This window comes from Amblyomma americanum, chromosome 6 (assembly GCF_052857255.1).
Source record: "Amblyomma americanum isolate KBUSLIRL-KWMA chromosome 6, ASM5285725v1, whole genome shotgun sequence".
NCBI classification, from domain to species: Eukaryota; Metazoa; Arthropoda; class Arachnida; order Ixodida; family Ixodidae; genus Amblyomma; species Amblyomma americanum.
In genome coordinates, this window is record NC_135502.1 from 14,168,988 (window position 1) to 14,188,092 (window position 19,105).

Consider the following 19,105-nt stretch of genomic DNA (forward strand, 5'->3'; position numbering starts at 1 on the left):
TTTTTATGACGAACTCACTGCTCTCTGGACGAAAACAATATGCTTCGTGCAACTCGGTGCTGGTGTTTTCAAGTCCCTGTCCAGTGTGCGGTGACTTGAGGCGTTTGCTTAAAGAAGCCGCTAGTTGTTAGTGTGACGCTGCATCATCGCTTTTAAGCGAACCGCAGCGGTGGCCAAGTGGTTGGGCATCCGCCTCGCATGCGGGAGGTGCGGGGTCCGATCCCCAGTGCCGCCGGGTACCCACCGGTGATACAATGGGTACAAGCTTTCCCCTGGTCCGGTGCTCGGCTTATTTAGGGTGAAATGCTTGGGAAATGGGTCTTTGACCCCACCTTGAGAAGTCGAAAATATCTTGTGAAATGGCACTCTTTGGCCATAGATGCCCTTGCGTCATAAAAATTCATATTCATCATCATCATCATCTCTTTTAAGCGGTTGGCGGGTTCCAGCCTCTCGTGCGAGGCAGCCGCATGGCATGTCTCTGCGAATTATCACCTAATTCGGTTAATGCTTCAATGCGGTGTTATTCCTCATACGTGTGTGTTTTTAAATTTTTTTTTTGGTTATTCGTTACGCAGCCTCGGCTAGAAGCAGTAAATCACGCACGAAAGCAGAAATTTCAGCATGACTGCGTATGTCTGCGTATGTCAAAGCGTATGTCTGCCCTGGTTCAGGCGCATAACGAATCACAGAAGTGGAAGATTGTGTGACCGAAATGAGACCATTGCGTCGGTGAGCAGGCCAGAATAAAAACGAAAGGACGTATAACAGCATTCAAGCATCATCAGTTTATTGTTATAAGAGAGACTGTGACATCTTGAGAGTGAGAGAAACAGTGTCATAACATTATTCCAGCATGCAACATATCTGCAAATCCGAATCTCAGCTTGTGGTACAGTGGCAAAATTATCACCTCAACAGATAAAGAAAAGGAGAAAGACTTTCATGAGCAATTGAAGGCAGGACGCTGTTGGACATGCTCGTGGCTCATAATTAAGAACGGCACTGCGCAAAATATAGATTTACATGACAGAGTACGGGAAAGGCGCAGAAACAGCCCTGTCCCGTCCTCTGTATCGTCCAAGTATTTATTTTGCCTAGTTTTTGTTTAGCAATGTTATTTAGCAAACAGAAAGAGAGACCTGGCCAAGTTGGTACATCGTTTAGAATTATAAATCATAGTACAACAAACAGAGCAAAAAGAAAAATACGACACACAGCCCAGTGTGTCATCTCCATCTTTCTGGTCCCGTGTGTTGCCCTGTGACCTCTAATTCTGATGAAGTTTAAAGAACATCAATGAGGATGAGCTTAATTTGATGGGCTTGGTCATTAATGAACGACTACGATAATTTCCGCTTGGTGATGGACTCCTACGCGCATTGGTGGTGAGCTCTGTACACAAGGATTTTTTTGTATGTTGTTTTAGCCTCACATGCAATGGAAAGAGGCCATTTAGCATTAAATGCGTTCCTGAATGTTCTCAGTGTTTTCAAAGTACATCGTTAAATATATGCACGCAGTTCAAAGAGTGTTACAAAGAGAGTGCTTCCATCTCTCCCACGCGCACGTGCCTGCCACAGACATGGTTCTCATTGCAGAGGAGGTTCGCAGTCAACGGCAGAAAGGAGCGCCCGCTCGGTCTTAGCACGGTGATGGTGCGAGCACTATCGGAGTTTCGATGGCAGTGGTGGCTGGGCTCAGATTTGCGGCTCAACACGACCGCAGAGCAGCGGCACAACATTGCGGGCACGGGCGCAAAGCCACCCGCACAGGCAGTGCTTTAGCAGCAGCTGTCAGTAATCTGGCGACACCAGTCCTTGTATACAACGCGTGCACAAATGTCGCCTCCTCTTTGTCTTGCTTTTTAGACGGCCCCTTAGCGCTGGTTTCCTCGACATCTGCGGAAAAGGAGACAACAAAAACAGCATCGTTGCGTTTTAGGCGATTTGGTTGTTCATAGTGGATGAAAATTATCCGCACACAGCAAACACGGACAAGAAAATGTACACACACAGGCCTGCGTATGTTCCCTTTCTGGTCCATGTTTGTTGTGTGTAAAAAATTTCCATCCACAACAAAAACAAGAAAAGTCACACTTTCTATTCATAGTAACTCACGTTCTATGTTTATTCGGCATGTCAGTACTTTTTTTTACTGTACTAACTTTAAAGGGGGACCTCGTACCTTGAATAAAGAACAAACATTGCCTGCTAAAATACTGCCGTGACTCTTGGCCGATGTTGCCTCGCCCTTACCCTGATGCTCTTGCGGACGCCGTTAGAAGGCAGCTCTTTGAGACAGTGGGTAGGCCACAGCAAGCTCGGAGTTTCTCCGAGTAGCGCGTACGAGTAGCGAGGTCACCAGTAGTTCTTGGACGGATACATAAGCAGGGACGTGATGCCCAAGAAACGGTCCTAACAAGCAACAAACATGACTGCAGTGTTGGCCTAGTGGCTACCCACCAGTGATACAATGGTTCCGCTGATCTGAGTGGAATGCTTAGAAAATGGGTCTCTGACCCCTGCTTTGCATAGACAAAAACACCTTGCGCCATGGCGCTCATTGACCAAAGTTGCCCTTGTGCCATAAATACTCATCATTATCTTCATAAAATAGCAAAATTCTGCAGACGTCGCATCAGTGCGTCGTCAGAAGGCAACGTGCCGTACTTAAGCCACCGCAGAGTATTGACCGCTGCCGCGGAGCTGGACGCGCGAAATAAATACCGCGCGTACACGCACAACGGCATCGGTTCGCTCAGCTCCGTCCAAGTCGTTCCGCCCGACTGGTATTCGGTCCGTTGAGGGTCCGGCGTATCCGCGAGGTGCGTTTCCCGTTGAGAGGCGCACTGTTTGCGCAATCTTTGGTTTTCGTTCTTATCTAATGAACAGGGTACAGCGCCGATTGCGCTGCGATACAGCAGTGGCACACACGTTACCCGACACCGAAATGCCCCATAAAGTTTTTATCGTGCTTGAAGCCGCGTGATCCGGGGACAAACGGCAGTAAAACTTGTCCGATCGCTCGTTCATCAATGCCAAGCGCCAGCGTGGAAGTTTACAGGCGCTGGCCGCCTCTGACGTTCCCTCCTTCTCGCCAGTTTTCTAGTTCTGAAGCAGACGACCCTCGATGGAGGCGGGTCGAGGTGAACCCTTTCGCTTGTGTTTCGAAAGTTGCCGCGGAGCCAGCGTTATCGCTCTCAGTCATCACTGACATGTGGCGCGGCGTTGACGGCCTGCAGTCGTCTAGTAAAGGGCAATTTGGAGGTACGGCAGCGCACGCGTGGGCCGAAGTCAGCAGGAGAGGCCGAGGGAAGAATTAAAACCAGTGTGCACGCCGTGTGCGTTACGTAAGCACGACTGCTGGGCCGCACGACGAATGCTTTGCTAGACGCCGTGGCGAACGAAGCGCTGAAGTCGTACAATAGAGCATCGCTCCGTGGTTCTCAAGTACAAGGCAGTGCTGGCCCTTTCTGGTCCAGTGCATAGCCTATGGAAGATCTGCTTAGCGCTCCCTTTCACGGCGTCATGCGGGCAATGGAAAACACGCCCGCATCCGAGTTGTTCCGCGAAGCAGTCACACGAGCTGCGAGGACTGGCAGATTCGAGTGTATTTTTAATTCCGCAAGGATGCGTGGATGAAGCAACGATCGCCGAGACATCATCCAGGGAGCAAGACGACGCCAATATGGAACGTGTCGACCTGCTGTCCCACGACGCCGTTCACTTCGGGGCACCGGAAAAAAGCACTCCCGGAGGTCGCGTCGTGGAAAGATCATTAGGGCCAACCACGATGCAGTGTCTATTGTCCGCTGCGAGGGAGGAGGTGCGCGCAGAATGGTGGCTGGTAAACAAGTCGTCCTTGCTGGTTGCTTTTGTTTCGCATACCATTCGCTGTTCAGCGCTCGCGCTATAGTGGCGGCGCGCCAGGTTCTCCCGCACACCATTCTTGAAACGCGAGCAGTGTTTATGAAAGCTCACTACCTCGGGACCACATAATCAGTGCTTGTAATTATTTACCGTCGATTGTTAAGGATAGCTTGTCTTCGAGCGGCTTACCACGTGGCTATATCTTCCATCTTAAGATGACTGGAAGTGAAATGAGGCCTCAGCAATGAAGAAACTTATGAACTTTCTCGTTATTGTAGGACCGCACAAGTTTTAGGTTAATACAAGATAACAACAAAAAAACAGCCACTGTTTGATGCTTATTCACGAGGTACAGAAAGTATGCTTTCTTAGTTATCAAAACAGGTCAAATAGTTGATGAATGAAGTTTCACGTCCAAAAACAACAACGTGAGCTCTATGAATCTAGTCGTAGTGCAGTGGAAAGTATTTTTCGTAGCACCAGGGTGCAGGGCTCCGGAAGTTATTTTGACAAACCTCAGGCTCAGCGTCCAACTGCCAAAATATCGTTGTACGGGCTTGTCCGCCTAGATCGACATGCAGCCGTCGTGGTCAGGAATGAAACCCGTGAATCCCGACTACCAGCCAAGCGCCGCCGGCACTGAGTGTCTACAGTGAGCTCTCAGGTTTCTCCGTATATGATATCAGGCTAATATAAAGAGTGAAAATTACAGAACAAAAGGTGTCCTTTATCATATGTCTTGTAGTTATAAAGAGGGCTAAGCGCTAATTGTACGTATACAAAGCCTGACGATGCCTAAGGCATCCTTTAAAAAACGCAGCTTGCGGGGACGCGAGTACATTAATGGAGTGAAATTCGGGGACACCTAAGCTCCGTCTTTATGGTATGACGCTATAGCATTAATGGGTCCCTGTAGAGGCCGAGTGGTCGAGTGGTAGCGAGCCCGGTTCAGGACCGAAAGGGCAGGGGTGCTAATCCCGGCTTGACCATTTTTCTTTGCCGCGCAATCGCTTTTCTTTCTTTAGAGGCAATTCGTAATGGTGGTGGAATGACGTCACGACCCTATATGCCAATGAGGAGTTGCGTAGTGACATTATAACAGTTGTAGTGTGTGATCGTTGCGGGGTGTTTGAATTCCCGCGCGCGATCATGTCATTGTGACGTCACGACCTTCTCAACAAATCCGGATTTTCCGCACGCGCTAGCGGAGGTCAGATTTTCTGCACAACGGAACCATTAACGGTCTCGCCTTGAAAAGCGTAGACGGCATCCCACGTTTGCACTAATGGATGCACTGTACAGGACTGAGTACAAAATGAAAGAAGTTACACGGCAATGCAGTCGTCAGCGGCGCAGTCAACCTGAAAAGATATTGTAAAGCCAACAACCAGCAACTCGTTTCTTCTCAGGCTTCTCAGGACGCTGTTTCTTCCCACATTTCGGAGCGTCTGGTCGGAAGGCCGCAAAACGAAACGCTTATCTAAATAGGCTCGGAAATAATCGATCGCGCAGCACAGCGAAGGGGAAAAAAATACAAAAGCACGTTCCGCAATCTCGGGATGAGGCGTGCGCCAGATTCAGCCTTCGAACCCGTGTGGGGGATAAAAACTAAAGCAGGAGTGACCAGCCAAAGCAGTTCCCCACTGTACGTACTCCTCATTCATTCTTCTTTCGTCGCAGTAACTGGGGCACAATATCTACCCAAGTGACCCTCCAGGCGAGTTTCTCGACGGTATCGCTTTTCTTCAGACTGTGTTTTTTGCCTTTGTTATTACAGAATAGGCGTCGATTGATGTTTGTCGCCTTCTTCAGTAGTCAGTGGTAGAAGGTTGTTTGCCGCCTTCATTTAAGCACTTTTGAACAGAAAGAATTTTCGCAAATGAACTGGTTTCTTTCGTAGCTGTTCCGTTTCTCGCGCTGGAGAAGCCACGCTGCTGTGATAATTCATTTTTTGCGACAACACCGGGCCGTAAACTCATCGATGGCGTGGTTTTTAAGTAAAGCGGATAACCCACACTACTGATCGCTTACGAAACGGGAAGCCATGCCGAGATAGAAAGACGTCCGTGTGGACAAGTGGCCTGAATATCGATGGCCTATTTGCTCCCTTATTCATCGTGCATTTAACTGCTATAAACTTATGCGTAGCGATTTCACTTCGACTGCTTTACATTCGTCATGACATACTGTATAAAATACGCAGTACTTCTTTGACCGCGCAGGCAGTGGGTACTCTCCGTCTCGAAACTATAGCTGCATTGAAGTGGAACGTACTATGCCCAGGCTACGGATTCAGCAAGTGCGCTGTTCGCTCGCGTTCGAGCTATATGGGCACGTCTGGAAAGCAGCGCCTTGCACTGGTAGCATCCGCTTCGCTGCAGCAGATATTGTGAGCTGGAGTATGCAGGCAGGATAGCAAAGCTTATTCGTTTGCCCCTTCTTCACGCTTTTGTGTAACCATGTATAGGAATCGAAGGAAAGTGCCTGTTACCTATGACAGTCATGGTGAGGAAATTACTTCACCTGTTAACTTCATTGCTCGTCACAGTATGTGTACCAGTATACCATCCGGGGAACTAAAGCGGTCTTCAAAATGCACTTGGATATTCTTATGCCATTATCTCAGGCTAACACTGAACGCTGATGTTCAAGCAAGCCGAGTGCATGACATTGTGGAGGCCTCTACGATCCGCTCACTCCCTGATAGTAGTAGGGTACGAAAAACTGTTTGCATCGATGCCCACGTAAGGCTGGGGCTGTTATCAGTGCAGCCATTCTAGAGTACCGCAGCCAACAAGAAGCCCCGACAGTGACGAATCTACGCTCATTGACGTACCATACCAGAATAAGCGAACTCTTATATGCCCACGAAGTACGTTCTTTACCACACGTTAATTCGGGGCCGTACTGCTATACACATCGTTTCTGCACTGAAAATCCAAAAGCAAGACCCGCTCACAACACAGTACTTCCAATTCTCAGCACATCTTCCATCCTGAAGTGCTTGTTCTGCCGTGCTTTGAAGATGTACCGTTCGCAGGGTCAGCCCATTGATAGTTTAAACAAGAAATGCTAAATCTCTACATTTTCTGCCGCCAGTACACAGTTCGCAGGGCCTGCAGGTGTGCAATCCGCTTATTGCTTTACGCGTCTTGCTAAAAAAAAATGTATCTTCACTAGTTAACTGTTTCTCTGCACAAAAAGTGTAGTGACCACTGTGAATGTTTTTCAGGCTAAAACCCGTTCACTGTCGGTATCATCCTGGCTGTAAGAGCAGGAACAAGTTGACGTCGGTATACTGGCTGCTCTCCCAATTCATTCAATGTCGAAGCGCCAGCTTGCGCAAGAGCCGCAGAACTATGAATTTAAGACACTTCGCAATAGTAAAAATCAGGTAGAGCGTGGGAGCTTATCACTGCCTAAGCTGTAGGACAAGAATGCTGAATAGACCACGCCACTAGATTGTTCGCGCAGCGCAAACTCCCAAAATTTAGGTATGTATAGTCCACTCACTGCATTCCGGAAAATACGGTGTTTCTTTTTATACACGATGCGCCAATGTATACGCTCTTCCTTGTACGAGAATTTTAACCTGCCGTAGCATTGTTCTCCTGAAGGAGAACAAAAGCCATTTTGACCCGTTTCAATCCACTACACGTGTCGCCTGGCACTGAAAGGAACTGACAAGGGGGCCGACAATAATGCGTCCTTACGCTGCGCTGACAACGCGCAGACGGGTGACGGACAAGGAAGCCGAAAAGCAAAGTCGCTATTTTGCGAACTTGTATACCTTTAAAGAAAAGCCCTAAACTCTTCGGCAGCGACAACGGTGCAAATGATTGGCCGTCTTCGAGCGGATAGGTGCGTTGTGTAGCACAGTATCATTTAAATGATGGCTTGTAGATTTCCTTTCGGTAAGGCTGACTAAGCCCCTCAGAGGGAGCGCCACAAGCATTCAGACTGGAAAGAGATCTGGCGTCACAGGCGCGTCTGCCGCCGACAGGGAAACTCAATAAAAGGCATGCCTGCATGCTGAAAAAATAAGCTTGTATGAAATGTCCACCAACTGCGACGCATTTCAAACCTTAAAGCTCTCATCAGCAATTCTGCACTTCACCGAAACAAAACGGCTTGGCTTCTTCCTCAAAGTTTCATGTTGTGCAGCGATTGACAGCTATGTTATTATGACAGGTTGCCGCCTGTAGATCCGTCCGCATTTGTTCTTCCTGTGGCTTATCAGCTCATCTATCGCTCTTTTTCCCACGGGATTAGAGCAGTGGCCACCCCTCAATGATTATTTATTTTTTTTGTAGTAGTGGAAGCAGGAGCAGCAAAGACGACACTTTACTGGTCGGAAAGCTCCTTAGGTGCTGTCGCTACGCTGCGATATATGCAGGGGCACCAGAGCAAGAACAAACGAACCGGCAGCTTCAGCAGAAGGTACTCCCCATGAGGCAATGATTTCTACCTGTCCTATTGAATCAGCATTCTTTGTGAATCTGAACTTTGCCTAGCACTTCGTTCTCAACCATGTCGTTCATTAACACTAACTAGAGCATATGTTAACCTCTCGGATATCTCAGTGATGAAGGCTAAAATCTGGGCGCCAAAAGCACCTCGCCTGCTGCGCGTTCACTGCCATGCACGCTACCAGGAGTTGGAATGGTCCTCACTCTTGAACCTGCTAGCTAGGGCTCTGCTACGGTAGCCAGCAAAATCAACTTTTACTCCGCTAGAATTTCATTAGATACTCATTATACTAGATTTTAACACGATAGCGTTAAAGACCCCGCTGTGCAGAAAATCCGCCGTCGTCGTCAGCGTTGTGAGCGGGAAATCCCGGGAGAAGCAACTTGGGTGAGTCACCTATGTCACGTGTCCTTGTGGTGTCATCACAATTAACCTACCCACCGGATTGTGAGCAAAGGGACCACCGTGGCAGGTGGCAGTTAAATTAATTATTGGCAGCCCAGGAAGAGCATCCTGGATCGCACAAGTCCCACTGGTGATAATACTTGCCATCGCAGGGCACTGGCGTACATGTTAACCGCTGCAACGCTGCGCCAGGAGTGGTATGAGAACTCACAAGGTTCTACTAATGTGAAGTAGAGAATTACCAGTTCCACATATACGGACATTAACCCATTAGCGCTATCGTGTCAAACCCTTAAGGCGCAGCCTAGGCGTCCCCTCCAACTTTTCTCTCAATCGGCGAAAATATGGTCCAGTTCTTTGGTGATATTGTTTGAATACAAATTAGAGGTGTTCGCTTTGGGCAGAGTCGTCCTGTAGGTTCTCCATGGTTCCCCAGCAGTCTGTACTGCATTATGTTGCAAGCCAATTCTGAGAAGCAATTGTTTCGGCGATTTCGCGTCGCTTGACTGACTGAGGCCACTCACCTCGAGCCTGATGCTCACCACCAGCCGCCCTTTCCGTGCTTGATGGGAGACCCGTACCCGGTCGCCGTGCTGGGGAGCCCGAAAGGTGGCGCCACGTGGCCCGCATGCCCCCCGAAAGGGGCACCGACCAGGGGCCCTCCGCTGCCCAGGGGGCCAAACCCCGTCGGGTGGTGCGTGGTGGTGCCCAGGTGTTTAACCTGAGCAAAGAGAACCACCAGTCGGGGACGCTGCTACATGCAACAGGCGCAGACAACGCACGGTTTAAGCTTGGTACTTGCTATTGCTATAATTGTGGGCTTAACTTTAACGGGTTAACAACTTCATCGTCACTTGTCTTTCCGCTAGAAGGTAAAAAGAACGAAACCTTTTCCTCGTACCATCGGTTTCCCAATCATGGCTTGTCGCTCTCTCCGGAAGTGAATTACGCAAGAGCAGGTGCTTCTCCTTCCACATGCACGCAACCCTGTCGCCAAAGCATCGCTTACAAATATCAATTACTGAGATCTTCGTATGAAAGAGCGGCGCCCGTCTGGGCAACCTGCCAATAGTCATCGAAGACACAGCAGAGATATTGGCAGAGTCCCTTTTCTGAAGCCATTCAATGGACGGGCACCGTCCTCCGTTTAGTAAGCGCCCTGTAGGATTCGCCATTTAGTAATAGATGGTGAGCGAGGATTTTTAGAACGCGTGGTTAGTGGCCTCTGGCTGATACTGGGTGTCCCCTGGAAGGCAGCGAGCGAGCATTATAATGCATGTTCGCCAGTGGCTGCCAGGAGATCGTAACGTAGTACGCAGCGTTGGCTCCTTTCCTCGAAAATGCTACTAAAGCGAAAAAATGCAGTTAAGATTATATTTATGAAGCTTTTTTTTCCATTGTTTGAAGTTTCAGCCAGATTGTGCGTTGTTTTTTTATCAGTGGGTACCGCTAGCCACTTCATTCAGTGACCCTGTTCCTTGCGTGTCCGGATGGGCGGGAGTAGAGCCAGTTCTCCGCCGTGAAAGAACCCTCCACTCCACTGGCTCCTTCGGGGTGAAGAGGTAGTAACCTCCTGCGCACCTCCACAGTTCCCTACACCCCTCTTCACTCAGGTAACTTAAATCACACGATCAAATATAGTCTGTTATCTCCCTGCATGCTAACAGAGGCATGCTTCATTATCATTCGTTATTAAAAAGACAAAGAAAGACGCAGACAGGTACAGCCCTCGTCAGAAGCATACAGACCAAAAGGTTTGCTTCTAAACTGCTTAGCGTGGTTCCCTAGTGCATCAAGCAGTCCAAATTTTGGGACGATTGGGAACCTAAAGCCACTCTCCATTCGAGAGATTATGGTCGCTGAGGAGCCATAATGAGAAATATTGCAAGCCTCACAGACAAACCCATTGGGCTGTATACTTTTGAACGGAGGTGTACATGCGAAGAAACACAACAAAATGTAGTGCACCAGGAGCTGGTGTGTTCCATCTGTTCTACTCAGCAGGCTCCATGCTTGGAGAAATTGAGAACCTCACCTTGACGAGGATCACCTTGGTCTGACCTCCTGGGATGAAGGTCGAAGTGGTCGCGGGTGGCCTGGACAACGACAGCGGAGCTGGAACCGCGCCTCCGGGCCCAAAGCCAGCCGCTGGTCCGACGGAGGGCGCCAACGCTATGCTGGGGCCGTAGCCTCCTCCCACGGCTGGGCCCACGCCGAACCCTCCGGGGCCCGACACAAACAGGGGTCCGGCAGGCGCGAAACCGCCTCCTCCAAAGCCGCTCTGAAAATCAGAGCGGAAGCCACCCGAGTAGCCACCGCCGAAGCCGCCTTTGAAGCCACCCGGTCCTCCTCCGATAAACGGACCGGGGCCACCTCCGATGAATGGGCCGGGGCCTCCTCCGCCGAAGATGGGCCTTCCTCCTGGTCCACCCTTGAGCAGGTGGCAGTGCAAGGTCGCAGACGCGGTGGTCACCACGGCGAGCAGCACCTGCGACAGTGCAGATCACTTCAGGCTGCTACTTGTTATTTGACAGCGCAACGACCATTTAAAATATGCCCTCGAGTGATGCGCAATTGTATAGCGACCGCTGTTAAGGGTAGACCTTCGGGCCCTCTGGTGTTGGAGTAACATTGCGCCGCGCTTTGTGGTCTGAACAGTTATGTCACGACTGACAGCACGTACAGTGGAATCACGTGCACTGTACCAGAGATGTGGACTAAAAATAACGAGTAAGCAACACTGCTTTCATCACCACGAACAGTTGTAGAGGAATATCGCGTTACATAATGACAACCTTCGTCTCAGTTTTTTTTTTATTTTTAACAAAGGTGAACATTTTCGATACCCTTATAAGGGCAAACAATGCGTCATTACCTTAACATGCCATAAATTTGCCGATATACTGTTATAAAATTCGAGATTACATTAATGTCCGCTTTTATGGGCAGCATGGTTTAAACAAAATTAAGTGTTTTGTAATGCACTAGTTGATGCCTACAGTGATTAAGTACTTGTTTCGGTATTCATCAAGAACGGAACGTGAAGGCAGGAGTCCCTATGGCGTTTTCTTTTTGTTCCATCAATACTGCATGAATTTTAACGGATGCAGGCCATTTCGTACCGGGGAGTTTAGTTTGCACTCGACACAGAGCAACACTTAGCGACTCTGTTGAGCAAACACAGCTGCAGGAAGGAGCAAACATCTGCAAATAGGGGCTTTGTGTGTCGCGTAAATGTCAGCATTTCGGTGTACTCCTAATACAGGAACCTGGCCTTGCCAGACCGGTGCCAAGCAAACTATGTGCCTATACCGTGGGCCCGCCTTGATGTTTGTTCGTGTTGAGACGAGCTTCTTAAGGTCCTTACCTTGTGATTATGAAGCTATGTTGCGAATTATCCTAGAAGTCTTGGCTATAGAACTCAGTGTGTATCAACAATCTTATGTCCGGAGAGAGAACAGATCAACTGTCAGCGCGGTGAAACATTGCGCGGGGCTCTAGCTGGCAGCTGTAACGTTATGCGTTGAAAATTCGAATGCGGATGGCGCTGCTATAAAGCCAGATAGGACCCTCATTATGCGTTCCACGGCAAGCGTTCACATGCTGCCGCAAGTTCTGGGTTCGATAAAGAGGATATAACACCAAAGAATCCGTGGCGCACTCCTCATGCCTCAATATTTAAAACTTCTCATTGATTGTGTACTCAATTGAATGGCAATAAATGCTTGCAGACTAATCCGTGCCATGCTTTGAATATACTGTCGCATGATGTGCGGTAGATATGCCCGCATGCAGTGTGACGCTGTTTTGTTAGGCTTCTCTTAATTTGTTATCTTTGAGCGTCAACGCTCGCGAATCAAGCGTTGTTCTGTTCGCGAGTAGTCGTTGCCAGCTCCTTCCCATCTAGGCCCCGAACTGGCAAGCTTTTATTTTTTCAACACTCTAATTCCAGCATTTTATGCTTTCAGGGTTAGTTTGTAAACATTAATAAGGGGGCATGCGCATATAAATAAAAAACGAAGCTTTTAATCTAATAGAAAAGACCAAGAATGTGTCTTTCCCAAACACAAAGTAGTTAAAACTGTTGTTAAATCTTTGGACCATGCATTACCTCGTCATATTATTTCGCTGGCCAGAATAGAGGACACCAAACTCGAACGAAGCGCGAACGGGAACATCAGGCGACCACACAGTCTGCGCTGCTCTATAGATGGCGAGTAGCGCCGAGGCAGGGGCGAACGCCTGTGACGTCGGAGCCGGCAAGCGCCAGCTTGTTTCAGGTGCCACTGCTACGTACACCGGTTGAAGAAGATCACTATGAATAATAATATTTTCCTCTGACTTAAAATAAAAAGTGGTATCGTTTATTGCAGAGCTCGAACTGTCGCTGCAATTAATGAAACAATCATCGATATTTTAGATTGAAGACCTAGCGCCAGCTCATAGTCTAGCTGAGTCTAAAGGGAAATGATGGATTAGAGCAGCATGAGGAATGTGCAGAATAGTCGACATCAAGCCTACTGGAGAGCAACCGAGTGCGCTCAAAAAAGGAAAACGCGGTCGGGGACGGCAAAAGAACTCAAGCGATTGGTCAATAAGAAAGTATTGCGTGATGCTGCTACCGCTAGAGAGATTCGTTACAAAATACTGCCCCTGATTTCTTGAACAAAGGTCTCAAGCGAAATGTGTCGAAACTTGAATGTCCTGGCAGCCCAGATTGGAGTAGAGAGGATTAAAAAAATAACACAACAGTATAAAATTGGTTTTTGCTGCGGGTGTGCAAAGGTTTGAAGCTTTGGTTTTCGAACTGTAACGAGTCGGAACCCGACATGTGACTAACTTTAGATCATAATTTCCCGCACAGCGGCCTTGTGCCTTCCTCCTCAAAATAAAGGACTTTCAATCAACCAATGCGCTATTCGATTTGTATTCGAACCCCATGTTCACTATTCGATCTATTAATCGAGCCTCCTAAACGGACAGAAATTCACCTAAACTCGCAAGTAAACATCGCGACGTTTCCAAACGGCTGTATCCTGCATTGGTCCCTCGAGTTAAATTGCACTTTCCTCATAAAATCGACTGTCAGCACGTGGCAAGAAGCCTGCGCGTGGAAATGCTACGCCTTGCATAAAATCAATGCCCTGATGGCCACCGAGAGCCGTCGCCGGCGCGCTCGCGGGTTGTAAAACTAGGCGCCGCACCACGAGGCACGTCAGCGGCTGGCTGTGAACCTGACTGGCAGCGACCCTCTCGTTGTATATCCCTACGATGAGATGCGTGCGCGCGTGGAAGCGGCCCAGCTTGAGGGGGACCGCGGAAGGGGCGAAGTCGCGGCTCGCGTGCGCGGCTGCGGTACTTTCGCGGCGATTGTTTTGATCGTTCCCAATTTTCGTCAGTTAGAATCAAGAAAGTGTGTATCTTAGGCTACAGAGGAAAAGAAAAAGGTGTGCGACAGAAACGAGTTCTCGAACCCAGCCCGTGCCACCGCACTGCGCACAGTGCAGCGCGCGCGCTGCATGGGGCACCTAACGCCATGCTTTAGTTCTCGCACCTTCACGGTACGCGACAACGACCTGCTGGTGCCAGTCACAGGGCTATCAGCCCGGAGAAACTGACACGATGCTGAGTGGACCGGATGGATTTGCAGAACCGGCGCTTTGTCTTCAGGCGTCGTGAGGGAGCGTGAATTTCCGGAAGGGATCGTCCCGATCGCATTGCAGCTCATGCTGCTACTCCTGTGTATACCTTTCGCGAGCCGTCTTGTTCCGTTTAGCCAGCAGTGCCTTACCTCACAGTGTGTCGATAGCGGACGTCACTCTTCCAATAAGGAGCTATCTGGCCACCTTAGAGCGCTTCATAACTGCATTCAGTGAACACTTTGTCATGTGAGCATTAAGGCGAATTACGGTATTCACACTTTTTTTTTTCACTGACACCAATTGTTATGGCATTCATTGTAAACAAGGTATCAGTCTGCAGACTACCTCATGATTTCCGCTTCTTTATTTAATGTCTCGTAGACCTTACAGGTATAATAATTTGTGCGGATGATGGGTGAAAACAAAATTTGTTTGCTATATCTCTTTTTTTTTCATAGCTGTGCTTTCGGGAAAAGCGTTTCTCTTCATTTTGACGTACCTGTATTGATAATCGAAATTAATCGACTCAATTTGCAACCAGTTTTTATTATTTATATTTACTCCGCACCCAAGCAATTGATAGTCGTACATATCTAATAGCTTTTTTTTCTGGTCTCGTTTCGCAGAACATTTCGACTGTAATTTAACATCGTAGTATTTGGAAAATGTTCAGAAAATATTCGATTTGACTGGCACTCAGCTTTTATATTCTAATTCACTTCGCACCCAAAATTTTGCTATTCGCTCAGCTCTAGTCTTTATGCCTTTATTTGGCGCCACCACACTGTTTTCTTTAACACCGACCTTTTGAGTTGAAGACAAAAAATAAAAAGCAAGAACGTGTTCAGCGAAACGGTCAGAAAAGCGAGTGCACATCTAGTTTTGATATAGACTCTGGCGCAGCCGCAGATAGAACTCTGGTGTTGTTTTACCTTCTCACTTTTCTGACAGCCCCGAACACAGAGGGTGTCAGAGACTTATTTATGAACACAGGCGGCGCACTAATGTAATCTGGAACACAGCTGTGTGCTTCTATTACAACGAACTGTGCTTTGTTTGATGATTCCTAAGTGAAAACTTGGCGAGCGATTCCGCACAGTTAGGGGTTAAGAAAACAGCGTTTACATGAACAAGCAGCAAAACACCACCATGGTATTGCTGGGAAAAGAGATCACTTCCACGCAATGTAGCAAGTTAGAAATCACGACGCATTTAGCCGATTAAGCCGTTCAGGGAATGGGAAAGGCTGCAGCTGATTACAGCCCGCCTGTCCACTGTCCCCTCTGCCGCTCTTGCTGTGGCACTCTTTCAAGAATGCGAAGCCTCTCTACGTTATTTCTAATGGCACGAACATCTTAAGCGCTTAGTGAGATAACAATCAGCTACTCAAATACACATCCAATGCCAGGTTACAATAAAAAGAACGGTTGATAAGTCCATGGCTGCTACATTTTGAAGCAATGCACCGCCGAAAGTGCCATTTAGTTTTTTTGCTGCTAGAAAGGAAAACTATTGAGGCACGCTTCATTTAACCGATTCATAGCGGCTATCTTTAACAATCTTACATTTTGTTTCGTTGGTTTTGCTTTTTAGCGATTATCGATATGCAAGTCCCAATTAGCGAGTCTGGTAAGGCGATGCTGCAGTTTGCCAGGCACTCACCGCAGAATATTTCGAGGCCATATGTCCGTCTGTGTGGGATGGATTCTTCGCTGTATCGACGATGTCCCGCGGCAACAGCTTGATCGTTGCAGTCACTAGCACCGGCCCACACTGGCAGCGCGCATTCGGAGGAGTACGAGGCGCGACTCCATCTTCGGGAGCGCTTAAATACGCCCGCGCCTTCTTCCACTTTCATCCGCCGGGCACGCCCGCTCGGAGCACGCAAGGGGGTTGGGGGTCCCGCGCGGGCCATTCCTCAAAGACAAGAGGAGAGGGGGAGGTCGCAGTAGTTACGCGTTTTGCGTTGTGCATTTTTGTCAAGATTACGTTGGCAGTTTAGTGCTTACGTGCGTGCCACCCAGCGTTCGTGCATCTTCACCCACAGGTTAGAGTAACAGGGACGCACCCTCACTCGCTGCCCCCCCCCCCCCCCCCCCCTGGTTTTCTCCTCGCGTATCATAGGCTTAGCGAGCAGATGATATAGGTGCCTGAGGCAGGGTGATTGGTTTTGAGTCTGTTCGGGCTCCGTTGCTGAGTTATTGTTTTTTTTCGGCTTCAACGCTACGTACACGTGTTCTCGTGTGTGCGTGCGTGGTGGCGGGTCTTGTATTTTACGCCTGTTTATGGCGAGAGGGGAGCAGTTGCGCGCCGAAGGGTCGGAGAGGGAAAAGAGCACCCGGTTTCTCGTTCGCGCGAGATCCCAACGAGAGGCCCCGCGCACTTCAGTGAACGCTCACCAAACTAAACACACGCACTACCTGACGCAAAAACCACAGCTACAAACGAACGCACGTTCGTACGCACAAACTCGTCTCCCAGATGAGACGTTGCGAAGCCTCCTCCCCCTCGCCTCTCTGTCAACACTGGAAGGGGGCCTCTTCTAACTGGGTCAGCCGGACCACCCCTCTTTCGGGGGCACCGTGAGACGGCAGGGGTCACGTCTTTCGTACACCCGGGTACGCGCAGAAAATGGAAGTGCCGCCCTGTGCCGCCGAGCCACAGCGCACCGGCACGCGGCCGTTCAGCAAAACGGGGATGGGCGCAACGAGGCAAAGTGATGGCTCTTTCGGAGTTACGGTATGCGAAAAGGATCGGACCCGTTCCCGCGAGAGATGCCAGCGGAACACCAGGTCGACCCTGATTAATGGAAGGCGTCACCGGGCGCATTTCTCATTGGCGGCTCGGCGGAGGTGCGGGGAATAGCATGACGCGGATATGATTGCCTTTGTACGCAGCGTTTTTCACGCGCGCTGTTGACACGCAGCGTCCCATAGCGACCGCAGAGAGAAGGAAGCGAAACTGGTCCAACGTACGAGTGATGGCACCCCACAGTGCTCGCTGTTAAGGGCCTCGTTCCTGTCCTGCAGTAGAACGAGTAACGAAGCAGGAACTAACAAACTATATGTTTATTGTATTCTGATCGCATGCCATGGCTGGTGAACGTGATCCTGTCAATGAGAAACCTTTCAACGACACGTACCATCCATACAAGACACGCGCATGGTCCACCGTAAGATCCAAGGGCATCGACCTCTATCTTGAGCGCCAGCCCGCATACTTATATCGAAGAAACGCAACATTACAACACGTGTCATAATAGCGACCTCGCAATCCCGTAGATTAATTGCGCCGCGTGTCATTCGGAGTGTGTAAGACGCGGTAATTGCCCTGGATCGGCATCATCGCTAGTCAGATAAGAAATAAGTACACAGGGGTGATTGCGAGCTAGGAGAGCGGTCACGGTGATTTCAGCGACATTTTTTCAGGCTCCTCCTTCTTTTGTCTGCGCCCCGAAACCTTGAAGTTGCCGGCCGTCGACATTCAACCTGTTTTCTGTCCGCAAGCAGAACCTTTCTCGTGGGAGTCTGGTTTTGCTTGGACTGCTTCCTGAGCGACGTCTTCGTTACACAACTTCTTCCGTGCTTCGGCTGCTCCGGCTGTCACGTAATGACGGAGTTCCGGCCTTGCGTTCACAAAAATGAAAGGAGGCGTACATTGACCTCCCGCCCTCCTCGCCGTTTTCAATTATGAACTTACCAAATATGGACTTACTTATGTCTGCTATTGGCCTCATTGTTTCACAAGGCATTGGACGAGTATGCTCTTTATACCTAACTGAAATTTCATTGTGTTCACATAAAGAGGACAGTTAGTGAATGAGAGACAGGTATCTACGCGTAATTCGGAACATGCGGCGCGGTGGGAACCACGAAGGCGAGTGAGCGGAGGCTTAAAAGTGCTCTCGCTTCACCGCCGGCGTGCCGGCGACCAACTCTTCCCGCACTCCAATACTGCACCCATTTTGCATGGTAATGAGCTTGTAATGACGCAGCTGCAAGTGCCAGACTGACAGGCACGTCAAAATGTCCAGGCCTTCTATCTTAGAAGTCGTGTCCCGTTAATACGACCCTCATTAAAATGGAAGACTCGGATTATGGACAATTTTTCTGTGGACCAAACTTTTTCAATCTATTTGCGCATCGTTAATATGGAAGCTCGCTGTCCGGACAATGGAGAGGGCAAAAATGCACGGAACTCATTGGGACACATGTATTTTTGTCCCATTAATATGGACAGCATTGAGAACAAAATCCCGAGTGCTTCTGCCAGATGCTCCACCTCTTGTATATTAGAGTTCAGAACACCAGCGAAAGGCAGTGTGAAAGTGCAGATGCCGTATTAATGGCGTTTGCGTGTGTTTTCCCATATGCTTTAAAGTGGCAATATACCCAGGTCAACGCGCCTTGCCATTTCTCACACTGCATGAATGGCTTCGAAAAAGTTTTTTTTGTGCATTACGTTTAAAGCTAAATACAGTAGTTGTCAGCCGAGCGACTACAGAGTTTTGGAGATGTTAGTCATTGTAGAAGGTACTTCACGCCACGAGGCGCCATCACGCGTATCATGAAACGCTTCAGACGTGCTTTTATTGATAGTGGCGATCAGAATATTGCAGCTGGAGCTTCGAAGATTGCCAATTTTCACTTAAGTGCTTACCGCTATGCACTGAAGTAGTCCGTAATGAAAGCGTTTTTTTTCTAAATCTTTTTTTCT

The 19,105-nt window shown here is 48.9% G+C and overlaps 1 protein-coding gene across 1 annotated transcript; it reads right to left on the minus strand.

The window, feature by feature from the left end:
- Positions 1 to 784: 784 nt before the first annotated feature.
- LOC144094562 (uncharacterized) lies at positions 785 to 16,175 on the minus strand. Its single transcript, XM_077628480.1, has 4 exons — positions 16,052 to 16,175; positions 10,783 to 11,235; positions 9,272 to 9,468; positions 785 to 1,901 (listed from the first exon to the last, which is right to left on the minus strand). Exons 1-3 carry the CDS (start codon positions 16,070 to 16,072, stop codon positions 9,286 to 9,288), a joined length of 657 nt encoding a protein of 218 aa, XP_077484606.1. The 5' UTR covers positions 16,073 to 16,175; the 3' UTR covers positions 785 to 1,901; positions 9,272 to 9,285.
- Positions 16,176 to 19,105: the final 2,930 nt, after the last annotated feature.